Source organism: Dendropsophus ebraccatus, chromosome 10 (assembly GCF_027789765.1).
Source record: "Dendropsophus ebraccatus isolate aDenEbr1 chromosome 10, aDenEbr1.pat, whole genome shotgun sequence".
Classification (NCBI taxonomy): Eukaryota; Metazoa; Chordata; class Amphibia; order Anura; family Hylidae; genus Dendropsophus; species Dendropsophus ebraccatus.
In genome coordinates this window covers 23,611,519-23,630,350 of record NC_091463.1, presented here as the reverse complement: position 1 = coordinate 23,630,350, position 18,832 = coordinate 23,611,519, and the positions used below count along the sequence as shown (strand labels likewise).

The following is an 18,832-nucleotide window of genomic DNA, read 5'->3' as shown; positions in this document are numbered from 1 at the left end:
AATAAGTGGGAAATTACGGAGGGAGGCTATTATCAAATTGTGAAAGGTGATGAACTGGAAGTTTCGTCAGAGTGGAGAAATGCGTGGCGTAGAATGCTTGTACCGAGAGAGGATTGTCAGGTAGAAAGTGTTACAAGGCATTCCGCATGTATGCATAGCATAAACATAATATACACAGAAATGGAGAAACAGCAAAATACTGAGAAAGAAATGAGCCTTGATATATACGTACAATGAGGTTTAATGCCAGATAGTCAAGGTTTTTGTGACCTGCTATTCCTGTAAAGGACGAGCAATGGTCATTTAGTGTTGTGTCTATTAAATAGATAACATGTGACTAATACAAGTAACCAATGCTGGAGACATGGCCACAGTAACATAGGCTGACAACCGTTGGCTCCTTAGGGTGTAGAAGACTTACCATAGGTTCTATATATTGGGGTTGTAACAATTTTTCCAGGGCATGTTATTCATGGCCTATCCATAAGATGTACCATCAAAGTACAGATGTGTCCATCCTTACCTTTTCATTAGATAAGTTAAAGTAGTTTTCTAGAAAAAGAAAATATTGATAGCTTATCCACTGGATATCCTAAGACACCAAACAGCTGATTGGCAGGGGTCAGGGGTGTCGAGGCACTGTCACAAAGTCAGCAGGGGTTGTGATGGCAAGCAGTTTTGCACTATACTCTTTTTTATTGTTTTAAGTTTTCCATGTTTAAATCAAGTGTAGCCTTTATGAAACTGATGTCTGATAGCGGCCTTACTCAGTGTTTACACTGAGTGAAAGAAGGTCATGATCTCAAGGTACTAGGAAAGGGGTTCAATTTTACCGCAGTCAGTTATATTTAGTGTGGAGATAAGGTAAAGATGGACACTTGTACAGCCCACTGAGCTCTGTTTAGTTGAAAGGGTTTACCAATAGTAGCAGGCACAGTCATACTCTTTGCAATGATTAAACAATTATGAAGTAAGAGATAGACTCACTTTTTGCTGTCTTCACATTTTGTTTATTTTCTTTCTTAATTTGTGTCCATTTTTAGGCTGAGGAGGCTTAGAGGTATGGGTCCAGGGAGTTAGCGTGGGTCCCGTCTGCCGTGCGACGTTTTGAGGGTGTGTCCCTCTTACGCATGAGTAAGAGGGACACACCCTTGAAACGTTGCGCGGCAGACGGGACCCACGCTAACTCTGTGGATGCATACCTCTAAGCCTCCTCAGCCTGAAAATGGACACAAATTAAGAAAGAAAATAAACTAAATGTGAAGACAGCAAAAAGTGAGTCTATCTCTTGCTTCATAATTGTTTAATCTTTGCATAGCATGATTTACGTAGGCTCCAATTCACACTGAATGTGATTCATGGACGACCAGTGGTGGTTTGAAATTGTATGAGCCGGACCTTTTACATTGGTTCACCTGCACAGACTTTGCTTGAACAGTCACACTCTTTGACAATACCACAGTGAGAGTCCAAATGGTCCCTGGCTGAGATTTCTCGGTCTAATGCAGTAGGGCCAGTTTGTGCTGTTTTACAAATCCTTAGTAAATTAGATGGACACCAGAAATCGAGATTAATGTGGACAGCACATCCATAGAGCAGCCTTTTTTTTCTTTTGTTTATTTAATTATTAATATATTTTAAAAAATTAGGGTCTCTATTGTCATCGATATCTTAGACATGACATGGCTAGGGGGCCGCATGTTTAATTCACTGCTAAACTTCTGTTGAACCATTAAAGACGCTTGTGTAAATCTATTATGCATGCAAATGAATACAATAACATCACAGAGTCAGTTTTATGTACTACATGTTCTGCGAGGTAGACAAATATAAATACGTCTCTTATACTCGTGCTGTAAAATATATTAACATATCGACTTTAATTGATTCAGGTTCTGAAATTTGACTCCGGTTGTTACAGGAGCTGTGACCACATATACTATATACCTGTGCCAGGTATATAGTATATACTGATAGCAGGCAGTCACTGAGCTCTCACTGTATCTAAAGACCATTTGGACATTAGCATTTCAAAGGCCCTGAGTCCAGGAAGAAGCTAATTTAACCAGTTGGTCAACATTCTCCATTCCCCCACTGTAAGTTATATGAGTGGTCTTAGGGTGGAGTCCATAGAATGGGTTGGGACCAATTCTAGGGGATATAAACCATGTAATACTCTAGGTCTCGCTCTCTTTCCTGCGGCCCTGGACGAACAAGCACTTAGGAACAGGTATATTATATGTGGGCCTTCTGTGTGTGTATATAGCAATATAAGTATAATAGCATCACAGTAGACTGTATACGTACATATAGATATTCTAGGTATAAGTGTGTGTTGCTATAGATATATATGCTGTTTATGCATGAGTTTCTATATGTACATGTACTAGTGGTCGGCTGCTGGATGTGGCTTTGTTAGTAAGTATAGATCCAGGATACGGTGTGGGATCTGGATATATGTTATACTGTATATACATACACATTATTGGTCACATGGTGCTTGGTATCCAGGGGGGTAGGAAAGGAGGCAGCTGTGTGTGGTTGTGATCTCTATGTAATGTATTGTATCTGTATATAATGTATAGTGTCTTGTCATCTTTATGTTATTAGTAAAGTAGTTTTATACATATCTGCGAGGGTTGTATGTTACTCCAGTAGTGGGAGAAGGACCGGTGGGTGTGTATACTATATATAATACAGAGTAAGCGGCCTGTACAGGAAACAAAGGTACCAGACTAGGAGCGGACCAAAGGGACATACCACAACCAGAATTATCCCTTTATTACCGGTTATCATAGTAAAAAAGGTTTCAATTAAAGAGGAGACTGTAATAGGATCTCCAAGGGGTCTTCCCATCTCAAGGTGTTATCCCCTATAGGGGATAACAAGCTGATTGGTGGTGGGGGGGGGGAGTATGACCAGTGGGACTAACCCCCCTCAATGTGGGAAATGGGGACATAACAGGGACCCCAGATTGAATGGTGCATACTGTACCTGTGCAGCCAATTCTCCATTCATTCTAAGAGCTGAACTCAGGATCAGTGAGAGTCCAAATGGTCAGACCGCCACTGATGAGGCTGTTATCCCCTATACTATGATAAAACTTGATTTATTCTATCTCACATAGTTATTTTTCCTATGTCTGGTCCGTGACCAGGACCAGGATGTAGTGACTGAGGACCCAGGAAGCAGCAGGACGTGAGCAGTGGAGGTTTGGGAAGGTAAGTATTACTTCTATTACTTTTTAACATTCTAGGTAGTCTTGGGGGGGGATTTGTTTGCTTTTATTATTTTTTCATTTAAGTGGCCAGACAATTGTTACCAGTCAAGTATGAAGATGAAAATAAGAAATATTGTTTATTCTTTTTTTTTTCTCTTCTCTCTCTCACTGGTCCCCGGGGTTGGGAGGGGGCTGGGGTTTGTAGGTACTGTAATGTGTCGTGGCAAGATACATGGCACTGGGGCGTGGGTCTTATGTTAAACTTCAATGTGTAAATATATCCCGATTATATAAGGATGTCTTATTTTTGTACATGTGGATTTTGGGATTGATTTATGGGCGAGATCTGCTAAAATGTATCTGTAGATATTGGTAGGGACTCGGGTTGTGCCGGCCCCTGCTTTGAATGTAAATACTTTTATTGAAATATTTAATAAAGAATGATTGAAAGAAAAAAAAAGAAAAAGAAAAAAAAGAAAATAAGAAATATTCTTAAATGGATATGTATGATGCATGGCCATAGACGATGGGCACATTTCCTGTAACGCAGGAGCCCAGGAGGTAAGGTATTCCGGCAGTGCAATAACTATCATGTTTTCAGATTTCTTTATATGTTTATAATAATTTGAAACAATGGAAAAATCTTCATTCACCCAGGACAAAACATCAGCTCTGTGGACTCCATGGTTACTGGGAATGATTCATAATCTAGTATCCACCGAAGAATAAATCATATATAGCAATGTATCTTCTATTTCTTAGTTTGCTTTCAATGATAATGACTGAAGGATGAATAATAACTGGTTTCTGTGTTTTGTGAGTCTATTATTCACACGGCGATCCATCGATTTGCGGTCCTTCTTTTCAAGGGTTTTTGGTCTTTCACCCTCCATGGCATTCACAAAAGGCCACTTAGCTGACATTTTCTATAAAAGAACGCATGCTTCTTGTTTCCCGTTATACCTGTACTTAGGCTGCCAATGTCCAGGATTTCCCAAGTTCCCTAATGTAATTATTAATGTTCCATATATAAGACCTAATATAATCTACCGCTCTGTTTTCAGCGTCACTTTACTGTAAATAATAAACTTGATTTGTTTTTGTTTTCTTCTTTGAATAGAGAACTTTCATATCTCATATTTTTCTAATATATTTTTATAAGGCACCGATTTCCTTTTTTAGTATGTCAGTGAATTGTTGGTATTATAGACTTTTATTGCTGTAGTGTTCAGAATTATCTTGACTTAAAGCGGTATTTTGCTCATTTTAAAGGAGATGTTCGACACACAAAATTTTTCTTAAAGAGTCAGGGAGGAGGTGGCTGAACCTAACTACATGCAACTACCTCCCCAACCCAAGTGCTAGGGTCCACTGCCGGCCGCTGACTGGTTGAGCGGGGCTGGTACATCATGACCCAGTCCCTGCCCAGAGCAGGAAGGGGCCAGGGGAAGCAGGAACCCGAGGGCCGACAGCGGACCCCAGCGCTTGAGCCAGGGAGGTAGTAGTTAGGTTCAGCCACCTGCTTGTCGGAGCTGGACACTGGGTGAGCGCGGAAAGGTAAGAATAGCCTATTTGTTATGTTCTCAACCAGTAAAGCAATATATTTAATGTTTAAATGGGGCAATACTCCGACCCTTTTGAAAATACGGCAGCCGGAAGGGGCAGGGGGGAATTTGATAACAAGTATGCACTTACCTCTCCCAATGCCCAGCGTAAGTGGCGGGACTGGCCTTAAGATCCTTGCAGAAATTCATTTTCCCAAAGTTGTGATAACGTAATAGTCAGAAGAAAATGCCTAACCCGGCTAATGGACAGCCCAGTCAGCCAATCAGTGACTACAGTGGCGTTCCACCCCAGTCACTACCTGGCTGAGCAAGCTGTCAATCAGCCGGGTCATGATGTTGGCAGCAGAGGAGATCCCACAGCTCGGGGGAGGGGGCCCAAGGCTGGTCCCGCCGCTCATCGCGGGCTCGGGGAGAGGTAAGTTCATACTTGTTATCAAATTCTGCCCTCCTCCTGCCAGCTGCCGTTTTTTTTTAAAAAGCCTGGACTTTTGCTTAATTGGAAGATCAAGTTTGATGTCAATGATGAAAAATGGGAGCTATTAGTAATATCGTTCAGGTTAGGTAATATATTTGAAGAATTACGGTACATTAATATTCTATAATTTTAGCCATTTTCGTATAACATAAATTTTTGGTATGAGAATATAGAGATCTCTGTGATCTGTAATAGTTGTCTTTAGGTTATTTTTGTTCTCTCACATTTGGGAGCCGTATTCCCTTAGATATATCTCTGGTGTGGAAACATATTGTATTTCAGAATATAGCCGGGCATAAACTAGTCTAAGAGAGCAAAGAAAATTTAATAAAAGAACTAGTTAAGGTCAGCACAGATGCCTCCGAAGAAAAACCATCAATCTTGTGTATCTAAAAAGGCAAAGAACTCATGTATACAAATACATACAAAGGGTGATGCCACGTACTTAAAACGCATCATAACCATCTGATTTCTTAATTCTACACGTCTTTGTTTCTTCTTCTTTGAATGCATTAATCTCTTAGAAAAAGAAATTTTATCATGCCTTTTAATATTAGACATTTTTATGTGTTTTTGACCTTATATTCTTTAACGAGAACCTGTCATCACTTTCATGCTGCCTTGACCATGGGTTATTACGGTGGTTTGTTGCTTTTCTCTTTGAACACATTAGTCTCCTAAGAATTATTTTTTTCCATAAGGCTTTTGCCTGCTAGAAATCTTTAAATCTGTTTGACCTTATATTCTTAAAGGAAACCTATTATCACTTTTATGAGCTGCCTGAAGCCGGTGACTTCTGCCCACCCCTTCACCCGTGATTGATACATTGCCTATACCCAAACAAGGGTCTATCAATCAACATTGGTGGGGTGGGGAGAAGCTGTCAGGCACCACCCCAATGGCTTTCTATCCCATGATTAAGAATTCGAATGGAATCGAAAAACGTCAGGGAATCTCTTTATCACTTTTAGACAAGTGTAATTTTTGTATCCTTTGCTTTTAAATTAAGAAAGGTTTGGAATATTTTAACAGTTCCAATGCAATGGGGGAGATTTACTAAGCTAAGTGAACTAGAGTTCTGACTTAATTTGCACTAATAGGTTTATTTGGCCAAGTTTACTCTGCATTTTCCAGTAACAAAGGAAGGAAAATGGTGGCACTCACCACATGAAGTCTTAGTTATTCATAAATAATCTTGTAAAAACCAGAGTTGCTAGGAGACAGTAGGGACACCGGACAACATTAGAATGTGTGACAGCTGTTTCTCGCGCTAATGCGCATTTCATCAGACATCAGGTTTTTACAATATGATTTTTGAATAAAGAAGACTTCTTGCGGTGAGTGCCTCCATTTTCCTTACTTTGTTACTGGATTTTACAGTTAACTGCCTGTCCGATAGGAAGAGACTGCCTCTTTTACGTGCTGCATACAACGGTAGTGCCAGTCCACCCTGTTTCTCATTGTTGTTGATTTTACTTTGCATTTTAGATATGTTTTATTTTGACAATTTAGACAATTTTGAGTGTCTAGAAGAAGAGTGGGGCTTGGAGAAACGGCTTAAAATGCACTAAATGTTTTGAACCTTTGGCACCCAGCTGTTGCAAAACTACAATTCCCATCATGCCGAACGAACAACACATGTAGAAACGCCTGTCATTATTATGTATGGCTGCAGTGTACACAACAACAGCCATTGAAAACAATAGAAATTAATGCATTCGAAAACCTACGGCCGTTGTGGTCAATGATGCGACACTGTGCGATACAACACTGTGTGAACTTAGCCTTGTACTGTAATAATATATCTGTAATGTATATGTTTTTTTGCGTGTCTTGCCCTCATTGGATCTCATGACATTCTATTAGAAATACATTGGAGATTTGTAGTTTTTTTTGTCTTGAATACTGTCTTGAATACTTTTCTGAAAATTTCTAAAAACTATTAATAAATGAATTGAAATATCTCAGATCCTGAAGGATCATAAATTATTCATGCCGTATAATCAACCTGTCTTGTGTAACGTTCATTTGGCAAAATTTGAATTATTTTAAATTCTGACAAAAAAGCTTCATATGTAGAATGAAATTGTTATAGATGTTTAATGCTGTGTATGTTGGTGTCGAAATCAGAATTACAGCTGCACAGGTACCCACAAATGTACAACTAAAGATGATTGGTTTTGATTGAATTATACACAACAGTTTCCATGTGGAGAAAACATTATGTTAATTCCAATCAACATTATACAATCAGCTATACAAAGTTTAGATTGTATGAACTGGAAAATGTTTGGCTGAACGCAACTGAAATATTGACTACACAATAAAAATAAAAAAGAGCTCATGCACAGGACAGATCCCTATGGTTGATCCCTACATCCTTATTTTACATGTTGTTTATGGTGTCTTTTCTTTAGTGTTTCATTTCATCCTTATTTTTCAAGACTTTTTGTTGGGTTAAATGGAAAAAAATGCACTTCCACGTTTTGTTTTGTTTTTTACGGTGTTTTTTTAAATTTTTTTAATTTTTATGTGGAGTAAGCTGTATTACAATATATTAAAATTTTAATGTCATCCTACTACCTCCTGTCAAGGTGTAATAGGAGAGCTAAAGGTCCCCATACTCTTTAGACGGCCGAACTAACCGCTATAAGGTGTATGGTGCCGTCCCAACAACTACAAACAAATGATGTTGGTGATGATCGGGGTTGGCCCAAAAATATCACTTCCGACCCCTTTGTTCAAAAAGAGATAAGCCACAGTGAGAGCACTCTTGCTGCAGCTTACCCCTCCTTCCCCAAAGAGAACACAGGAACACTCATTCATTCCAAAACGTTCCTGTGTATAGGGGGGAAGGGTGTCAGGAAGGAGACATAACAGTTATTGACGGTGTATGACCAGCTTAAAATTCCAGGCTTGAGAGCCATTACCACAGAGGAGATGGGGATGATTAAGGGACAGGGTGGAGTCCCCCTTACTCTGCCTTACGCCTCAGATTGAAAGGATTGTCTCATGTTAACAAGTCATCCCATATACTCAAGATTTCAAGAACGAGGATGGGAAATCTGTAGGGATGGGACACACACATGCACGTTGACACTCATTCTCCATGGGATTGAATGGAGCAGCATCCATATGTGCATCGCAATGCTTCACTCTGATGAAAGAGGGGCATGCTCGAGTTGTGCTCCTCTCTAGTCCCAGCACTAAGACCCATTGTGATCATATTTGAGGATAGGGAATATCTTGTAATGTCAGAACAACCCCTTTAAATAGCTGGGATCTGAGTTATTTCCAATCCTGTACACTGCTGGCAAGTGGCAACTTATATTAAATACATGGTGGCGTGCTCCACAACATGGAGTACCAAGGTATTCCACACAAGAAGAATTGTTACTAAAGGAGAATAATTGTATTATAAAAAAAATAACAGCTAGTGTAATAAAACCCTGTTAGAGTCAACTATTACTGAGATGGTCCGTAAGTAGATCTCAAGAGTGAACCAGGTAATCTTGTGGAAATTTGCAGAAGGATTGATACAATTAGGAATGATAGCGGTTGCTGAGAGTTATTGCCAGCTTTTCTTTTGCTCCTTTATAGTGTTGAGCGCAGAGGCTGAACTGTTCAGATTTGGCAACGTTCTCCAACGTGACTCCTGGTAGCTGTAAAGGTTGGATCCTGCCCTAGGGAGTCCTTGAAAACATGGATACACCCATAGGCATCCAATCCAGACGTAGTGAGTAAAATGCCAAGCATTCATGTTCAGAGAACATTGCCGAACCCGAACAGTTTGGCCTCTCCACTCAACACTATTCCTTGAATCAAGAATTTTCCGCACCTCTGTATATTGCCATATATTACTATATTGCCATTTTTATCACTATATTAATATAACTGTTTATATTGAGCAGTCACAGGTTTCCAAGTTAGTAATATGCACAAAGAGTTTATTTTCTTTTGTTTATTGGGTTCCATAAAACCCGGTATTACGTCTCACATGACTTCTTATAAAAGTGGTCAGATACCTAAACGCCTTTTTGTCACATTGTAGCTAATACTTACTAATATTATTATATAATATAATATATTATAATATATATATATATATATATATATATATATAATAATAATAATAATATAAATAGACATTTGTATATGCCTAGAGGGCCGGCATTGACAGCATAGACAACCAAATCCAATCGTACTTAAGTAAAAAAGCTAAAAATGTAGGCAAACAACAAAAAACATTGTATTACAATATCATATAGATTCTCATAAGTGTATAATGCTATACTCACCCTGAAGATGGAGTTTGCTTTCTGTGCTCTGTAACAGCACCGAACTGACGGAATCAAGATTGTCATAGCTGCTACACCCCAGAGGTCCTGTACGAGTTTCAGTGACCTACAGGGATTCAAAATGGTGGTTACAATATTAGATTAGGGACCAGAACACAAATAATTAGCTTTTTCTGAAGATAGAATAAATAGTAAAAAAAAAAGTTTTTAAAGTTCCATAAATTCTAATGGGCCAGCTGATGGGACCATCACCAAGACGAATGGTCTTGTGTGTGCATTTCGAAGTAGAAGGGTGGCAGCAAATGTTTAATCTCTATCTATTATTGGGAAGAGATGATTCATGAGCTATACCTGTGACTCATACAATGTCCTATTTTTGCCACTACTGTTCTACATGAAATGAGTAGACTTGTGGATGGAGCTGCAACTGTGGCATGGTATAGCCTACAATCCTTGTTGTAGTGTTTTGGTTATTTCATTATTTTTAGATCTTGAGAATGGGGACTTGATGTGGCAATGACGCATGTGCGCCACCGTTCTATTAACTATTTTTAGATACTGACATAGTTGGGTACATTGTTTGGTTTTCTTTGGTAGCTACCATAGAGAACGAATGGAGCAGTACTGCTCCATTCTGATGAGAGATTCAAATCTCCATTCTTGAGATTGCAGGATACCAGGCATTCTAATAAAAGATTCAATATCCCATAAACTAGACCAAAAAAGTATTTGTTTGTTTTTTTTAAAGAGGATTGTTTCTGGGCCTTTCTAGGATGGTGTTTGGAGGACAGCGATGGACTTAATGGGGTTATCCAGGCTTAAAAAAAACAAGACCACTTTCTCCAGAAACAGCTCCACTCTGGGTGTCATTTTGCTGCTCAGTTCCTTTGAAGTGAATAGAGAATTGTAATACCACACATGACCTGAGGACAGGGGTGATGTTGTTTTAGTAATAAATTAACTGTGTTTCTTTTTTTTCTAATCCTGGATAACCCCTTTAAAATGCATATGGTGAATATGGTTTAGCCCCCATCCCCCTTCCTACAATAAGCAGTCAATGATGCAGGAAGTGATTGTGTTGTTGGAGTCTAACAAGGCCCTAAGGGCCGCCATCATTTAGTGCCTAATAGGCGCTATTAGAAACTAATATGTGCCTGTCACTTTTACAATGACACATACTAATACATTGGAATGTCTGGTTATTCCAATACATAATTATTTAAAAGTAAAAATCCCCTAGTGAGACAAAGGCAAAGCAATTTATTAAAGTAAACAACAAAAGTGAGATGCTACACAGCGACGCAGGAAATTGGTTGTCAAAATGGCCAAAATGAAAAAGAAATCCAATGTGCCCCTGGTGACTCTGTAATATTTCTTTATTATTTCCAAAACCTACATTGTCTTAAAAAAGTCATAGAAAAAGTAAAAGTGACCATAAAAGAAAGATCATAGACTCATTACTTTATTAGGAGACAATGTGTTATACTATATTTATAGAAGGTTATATAATTATTGCTGCTTTAAAAAAAAAAAGGTAATAAATCTTAGGCTAGAGATGGGCAATCTAACATAACACATGTGACATCTGTACAAATGACGGCCAGCGTATTTATATGGAGTTAACCAAATTTACAGAATCTCCGGAGCATCAAAGCTGAAGAACGAGCAGCAAGGACAGAAAGCAGAGCGGCAGCAACAAATGACAGAGCGAATAGTCAGGAGGACATTTCCAATAGAGCGAGAAAAAGCATCTCGCAACAATTTCCGATTTACAGACTTGCAACGGTGGTCAATGGTCATCCCCATGATATGTTTTACCAGACATAGTGTAGAAGGTAAGAAAAAACTGTCCAATTTTTAAACAGTCTGTGACTATGTTCCCACTATGTAAAAATGATGTCTGTCTTTCTGGATGGCCATCATGTTAGCGCCAACTAATGGCCGTCTATTGATAATGAATGGCGTAAATAATGTTCATGATCATTATTTTTTACCCTCATTCTCAATAGCCGCATGTTTTTTGGTGATAAACCTATGGCCATCCAGAAGACGCCCATCATTTTCCTGTGGTGGGAAAATAGACTATTTTAAAACCTGAATCATTACAACTGTCTAGTCTAGGTTTTAGGGTGCATGCACACTATGGAATCCGCTCCATTTTATGGCCGGGTGGATTCTGCCGTATGCCGAAAGAATTGACTTGTCAATTCGTTCAGCGGTTGACAGAATCTGCCTGTGCATAGAATGGAGTCCATGGCACAGGCGGAGATGCGGGTCATTCACTTGGATTCCGAAGTGTGCATGCAACCTTACTTTGAAAGCAAAAACATTTTTCCTTTTCGTGCATATAACCTTGGCCTTTTGCCAAATACACTTTCTGTTAAGTTTTGCCCACTCTCCCTTATTTACAGGACAGGTGATGATTTTGATGGAAGTCCAACTACTGTATCCCCCCCCCCCCCCCCCCCACCAATCCTGGAAACAAGGGTATAATTGTCCCCAGAATGCACCGCTTCTGTCTGGCAACTAATCCATTCATTCTCTAAGGGCCACCAAACATTTCCTAGTTCAGGATTTAGCAATGCCAAGACAGCCCTATTATGAGGGTATCTCAGTCACATGTCACAGAATTGTAAGAGAGAATGTGCTTAGCACTGTCTTATTCTAACTTGATTTAGTGATCAGTCAGGGTCTAAACACTTTAACATTTAAAAAGCTCCTTAAAACCTTGGTGACCCATTATGTTAAACTTAAAGTGATACCTTATCCCGATTTAATCTTGCTTCATCTCGTTGGTTAACAGTGTCAACTGGGCGGGGCTTTATGTGGCCCAGGGTAAGTTTGACTGTTATTGTGAAGGGTTAATTAATGACCTCTGACAGTTGGAGAGTGCCAGTAGTGCCAGCACACAACATTGGTAGTTGTCCAGCAGTGAAGGAGTTAACAGGCAAATGTATGCTGTGCATGCTTGGAAAGAGAGGAGGGGCACACAGAAGGATCTAGTGTGGAGATCCAGACAGTGTGTGTGCTGTGAGGTAACAAGAAGCGGGATTCTATTGTGTGAGAAAGACAGAAAGGAACAAGATCCTGTTGTGTTGTGAGGTAAAAACACTGATAGAGAAAGTCAGATTTATATAAAAGATTTACCACAGAGAGAGAGAGAGACCAGGAGTTACCACAGGGAGAGAGGGACCAAAATGTATCACAGGGAGAGGGACCAGGATTTACCACAGGGAGAGAGACCAGATTTACCACAGGGAGAGAGACCAGATTTACCACAGGGAGAGAGACCAGATTTACCACAGGGAGAGAGACCAGGATTTACCACAGAGAGAGGGACCAGGATTTACCACAGGGAGAGAGACCAGGATTTACCACAGGGAGAGAGAGACCAGGATTTACCACAGGGAGAGAGGGACCAGGATTTACCACAGGGAGAGGGACCAGGATTTACCACAGGGAGAGAGACCAGGATTTACCACAGGGAGAGAGAGACCAGGATTTACCACAGGGAGAGAGGGACCAGGATTTACCACAGGGAGAGAGACCAGGATTTACCACAGGGAGAGAGACCAGGATTTACCACAGGGAGAGAGACCAGGATTTACCACAGAGAGAGGGACCAAAATGTACCACAGAGAGAGGGACCAGGATTTATCACAGGGAGAGAGAGAGGGACCAGTATTTATCACAGGGAGAGAGGGACCAGGATTTACCACAGGGAGAGAGGGACCAGGATTTACCACAGGGAGAGAGGGACCAGGATTTACCACAGGGAGAGAGACCAGGATTTACCACAGGGAGCGATTAAACCTGAAAATTAGAGGGAGCGATTAAACCTGAAAATACCTTAATGGCTCCTGTTGATATTTGGATCTCATGGAGTTTCCTCATAGTCCCATCCCTGTCTACAAAGTAAGATGATGCCAAATGATGTAAAGACTCCACACTCTGGTTTCCATTTCCTGCATGACGATCCAAGCGACTCTTGTCCATGTACATTGTCAGAGCCTCCTCGCCTGCACAAAAAACAGCCAAAAACAGTGACTCTGTGATCACAGTTAAACAAAGACTCTATGTTTAATGGCTCCATTACATTCTTAAAGGGGTACTCCAGCGGGGGGGTCACTTTTTTGCTGGGACCGGGGAGGAGGTGGCCGAGGGAAAAGACAGCCACTCACCTCCCCGGTTTCAGCGGCTGGTCCCGCATCTCGTTGCTCCGGTGGCCGGTTCCGGGACGCTTCCGGGTGTCTGACGCGGGCCCGAGATGTGACGTCTCAGGTCCGCTCAGCCACTCAGTGAAGGAGGCGGGATCCGTTTCAAGTCCGCTCAGATCCCGCCTCTGTCACTGAGTGGCTGAGCGGACCTGAGACCTGAGCACCGCGATGCAAGACCCGCCGGTCCCAGCAAAAAAGTGCCCCCCCGCTGGAGTACCTCTTTAATACACAGTTGTCCATTATGGCATAAGAAGAAATTGAAAGAAAAAAATTCTATTTTAATCTGTTTTATGTCTTTAATTCAATCAGTGCAAGAAAGGAAATGCCCCTCAATCTTTTTGTGTGATACTAGCGTCTTCATCTAGCTAACCACAAATCTCATTGTACACTTAATGGAAATTGGAATCATCATGATTTGTTACAGTAACATTACTTAGGAGCTATAGATTAATTTTTTTTCATACACCAGTTTTAAAGAGGACTTGTACAATTTAGAAAAAACTCATGACATATTTGAGAGACGTCAAAAGTTTTTATTGGGGAAAGACCGGTTGTTTAGATCTCCCCTCCAACCTCTATAACCAACAGAAAAAAGCATTGCGCTTAGCGCTTCTCTCTCTGTCTTCTGCAGGAAACAGTCCCAAGTAGGGATGGTACGAACCTGCCGAGGTTCGGGTTCGTATGAACCCGAACGCTTGGCAGCAGATTCCCGATGTCTTCCCGCTCCATGGAGCGGGTGGATCCAGCGGGAGTAACACCTGGAAAACTGGGATACAGCCTATGGCTATGGCTGGATCCCAGTTTTCCAGGCGGTCCTTCCGCTGGATCCGCCCACTCCACGGAGAGGGCAGACAGCGGGAATCATTACCGAGGGTTCGGGTTCGTACGAACCCGAACCGAACTCGGTTTGGACCATCCCTAGTCCCAAGACTTCTACAGAAGTCAATCTTGTACCATAAGGATAGACTGGGGAGGGAATGTAATTAGCCTATGGCTGTATCCATGTTTTTCAGGACTCCCTAGGGCTAGATACAACTTCTACAGCCACGGGAGTGAAATGTCGAGCGCTGTGGTCTGGATGAACCCAGAGCTGTCTGTCCCATTGGGCAGGGTAGGCAGCTGCCCAGGGGCCTTTTGGGTATTGGCTAAGGGCGGTCCAGGGAAAGGAGTAGGGTGGCTTTGGATGTGGATGGAAAGAAGTGAGGGGTCGCAAATATGTAAGTTTTCTCATTACTCATGATCTGTGGTGGTCTAAACATCCAGACTTTGACCTTCAAGTCTATGACAGATCACAAGTTTTGTTTTATTTAAATTACATTAAAGGGCATTATTTGTTATTGAAGCTTTGACTTATATGCGTATCTATCCGTAAGTTTCCCTTTTACACCTTTACCATTTCATTTATACTTGCACCAAATTTTACATACACAGCAGACCGGAAATACCCAACATCCTTTTCCCCACTCTCTGTTGGATTTCCTAATCTTTCAACCTTTTCTAGTTTACCACTCCCTGTTGGGCCATGTTGTCTCTCGATTAGCTAGGTCCACAGCTCAGTAAGATCTATAAGCACTTTTCCTTTTACCTGCAGATTATTTTTTTACGTTTTAGACTTGTGCTGGCATTAGTTTTAGAAATGCAAATTACAAGGTGATTCCATAAATGAATGAATCCATAATTTATTACTTTACTTGATTTCGAGAATCTTATCCTATTGATATAAAAAAAAAATACTTTTCATTTGTTTCCCAAAGAGAGAGTGTTCAGCTATTAAGTATTCTTTTGTGTCATAACTATGATTTGTGCATTTCAGACAAGGTTACAAGGCTGGGTGAACATCCTCTAAGCGTGGTGGTGATTTTATAATTTTTGCCAGGAATTGTAGAAACAACTAGCCATTCTTTGTTCTGCCATTCAAACTCATTGTCTTACCAACCTCCATTTCTTTGTTGTAGTCTATTCTTATCTGTATAACCAGCCCCTACCTCCTTCAGCTCTCTGTGGGTATCCTAAACTTCATAATAGAAAGAAAATGTCAGCAGTTTTTAGGTTCAAGCATAAAGCTTTTCCCAAATTAGCCTAATGTGCTTTCACTTTCTGAAAAGTCATTTTTTGCATGAAAAACGTGCATTTATTATATGTATCATACGTGATTACAAAAGACAATTTATAATACAGCTTAGAGGAGTTATAAAGTATTAAATTGGCAACAGGAAGCATCTCTCCATGTTTTGGGGCTTTTTATCTTTGCCATACGTTTGGTCTTTGTATTCTGAGCCCCCTGTCTTTATCACTTGTTTGCTGGTTTTCCATACTTGGACTATCTTTGGTAGGTAATAACGACTACATTCAAGGAACACCCCACAAGACCTGCCATTTTGGAGATGCCCAAATACCCAGTCACGTAGCCATCAGAATTTGTCCCTCAAATTCAAAATTTTCTAAAATTTGCCCATTGTTTTGCTTTCAACTAGTGTTGGGCGGACTTGTCAAGCTGTTCTGCACTCTAAAAACCCAAACTCTCAGCATTTGACTCCTGGAGGTGGAGAACTTGGATACCGCCATAGGGCTCCCGGGAAAACATGAATACAGCCTATGGCTATAAACAGTTTGGCAAGTCCACTTTACACTTCTTTTAACACATTAACATCAAGATGTGACTTACCTGCTGACATGGTGCCCAGATTGCCTGGACAATGTTCTGCTGGGAAACCTTGGGTCTTAGCATTCATTTGGATATTACTTTGGCATGTACTACCTACTTAAACATTGTTACTGACCAAGTACATGCCATTCATAGCATTCCCTAAAGATCTTGGAAGAACCTATCATATTTAGACCCAGATATTTTGATTTGCTCTTAAAGTAGTTGGCACAGCACCCAGTGGCGGCCCTGGCATGTGCCTGGGTTGTTGGGGTGCTGGTGTCCACTTTTGATTAATGAGTTGATGCGCCCTAAGACCTGCCCTGTATATATGTCATATATACACATTTGTATGTGTCTGTTGATTTACATGTTATGGCTAATGCCCAAGACTTTAGGTCCCCCAGCAAAAGAGTATTAATAATGCCCACTTCTTGGATCTTTAATCAAATACTAACAAATATTTCTAAATTGGTAGCAATCTCTAGAAAAACATGCCATTGAAGTAGAATGCAAAAAAGTCAGCGGAGCCTCAGTTACGAGTCTCAAAACATGGGTTTTAAGACTTGTAACTGAGGCTCCGCTGACCTATTTGCGTAGTGATTTTTCCCAGGTGGCAATGCACCTAGGATTTCACTGTATTTAGCAGCATCTGACAGTGTCTTCTTTGGCTGGTCTCCCTGAGATCAGCGATCTGTTTGCCCTATTGGTCTACTAGGCATTGCTCCCTTCTAGGCAGAATCCTACTCCACACTGATGAGGGGCAACACCCTGAAACAGCTGTCTGTCGATGGATACCTGGCTTTGGTATTTCCCTGGTCATATCATCGGACTTGTGATTAGGTTAGATACTGACTGAAGGCACTGCTTAATATGGTGGTTTTGGTGGTCTCCGTACAGGAGCCATCCCTTTGTGAGGTCCTTCCCTGGAGGGTTATCTGGCTAATCCCGTGTTTTGAGACTCGTAGTGGAGGCTCCGCGGACCTTTCTACATATTGATGTTTCCCAGTGGGCAATGCACCTAGAACTTCACTGTAATGAGCAAAAAATGGCAGACTTAATAAATGTCCCCCAACGTGTCAGGTTCCCAGGCTTGAACAAGTCTCAGGCTTATTAATACCTTAGCCCTTGAGATAGCTATCCCAGGAAGTTATTGTAGGTTTGGTTAATGTTCCCCCCCCCCCCAGAGGCTGGCCATATGGGCATAAATAAACATAGCTCTCTATCCAATCCTGATCTATAATCTCAGGTCCACATCACAGCACACTGTGAATTACACAATGTTCTACTCATTTATGTGAACACAAGTTATAGAGTACATAGCCTATCTGAAAGAGATTAAACCGCGATTAGAAGTTGACAGCAAACATAAGCTTTAATGCCACAATGTGCAAATTCAATGCATATTCAACGGAGCCGCACAGAACATCTGCACAGTGGCACTTCCTATCAATCAGCTTTTCAGCAGCCGAGCCAGTATTGCCCGTGTGCCAATTAGATGGTTAAGATAATTATTTGTCAAGCAACTTAGAATAAGCACCGCTACTGTGACCTTGCCTATTCATGTCTACGCTATACAAGTTCTTGATCATTTCATGAGAAAGCCACTTACATACAGCCGAAAAATTTGCTTTTAGTCTATTAGGAGCGTGCACAATGAATCTCTGATGGACACCGTGCAACAGCATCGACCAATAAAACAAATATTTGTTCTCTATGGGCTCAAACAGGGATTCTCTGATATGAAATAAAGGAGATGGAAGAGACACTGCTTCTCATTGCTTTCATGCAGAACCCATCAGCAGAACCCAGGTATAACAGTATATTCAATAGAGAGTTTTCTCATAGAGGCTATTGCAATGTTTGCCAACAGGTAGCAGCCGCCATGGGAGACGAATACTGTTTTCCACAATCGAATCTATCGACAGCAACTTCAGGAAGTGGAGGGGTATATATTTAAACACAGCTACTAAAATACTAAGATATTGGGAACCTGTCTTTAGAAGGGGGGCTATGAATATTTAATTGAATGGGTATGAGATAGTTGGTTCTCCTTTTAAAAGTAGGTTTCTATATTTAAAGTGGCTTGTAGTCAATCGCCCCAAAATGAGATGTTACTATCATTAAACAGCTTAGAATGCCCTGTTTACGCAGCTTTTTTCAGTTTCCCGATACATCCTTCCATTCCAGGGATATGTGGGTTTATATTTTGTCTGACAATACAGTTAATAGTCAGATGGGCGTGAACTTGATTTAAATAATGAGAGTGACTATACAGTCAGGTGATGGGAGTGACTATAAAGTCAGGTGATGGGAGTGACTATACAGTCAGGTGATGGGAGTGACTATACAGTCAGGTGATGGGAGTGACTATACAGTCAGGTGATGGGAGTGACTATACAGTCAGGTGATG

General features: G+C 40.8%; 1 protein-coding gene across 3 annotated transcripts in view; it reads right to left on the bottom strand.

The window, feature by feature from the left end:
• BRINP1 (BMP/retinoic acid inducible neural specific 1) overlaps positions 1-18,832 on the bottom strand; it is a 156,415-nt gene that overhangs the window by 40,224 nt on the left and 97,359 nt on the right. For all 3 annotated transcript variants that reach the window (XR_011364818.1, XM_069986567.1, XM_069986568.1), the window contains exons 4-5: positions 13,408-13,577; positions 9,559-9,664 (exon numbers count right to left, since the gene is read on the bottom strand). Coding sequence is in view for 2 of the 3 variants with exons in the window: in XM_069986567.1 (XP_069842668.1) it covers positions 9,559-9,664; positions 13,408-13,577 (276 nt within the window). In the remaining variant the exon portion in view is untranslated. The remainder of the gene's footprint in view (positions 1-9,558; positions 9,665-13,407; positions 13,578-18,832) is intronic.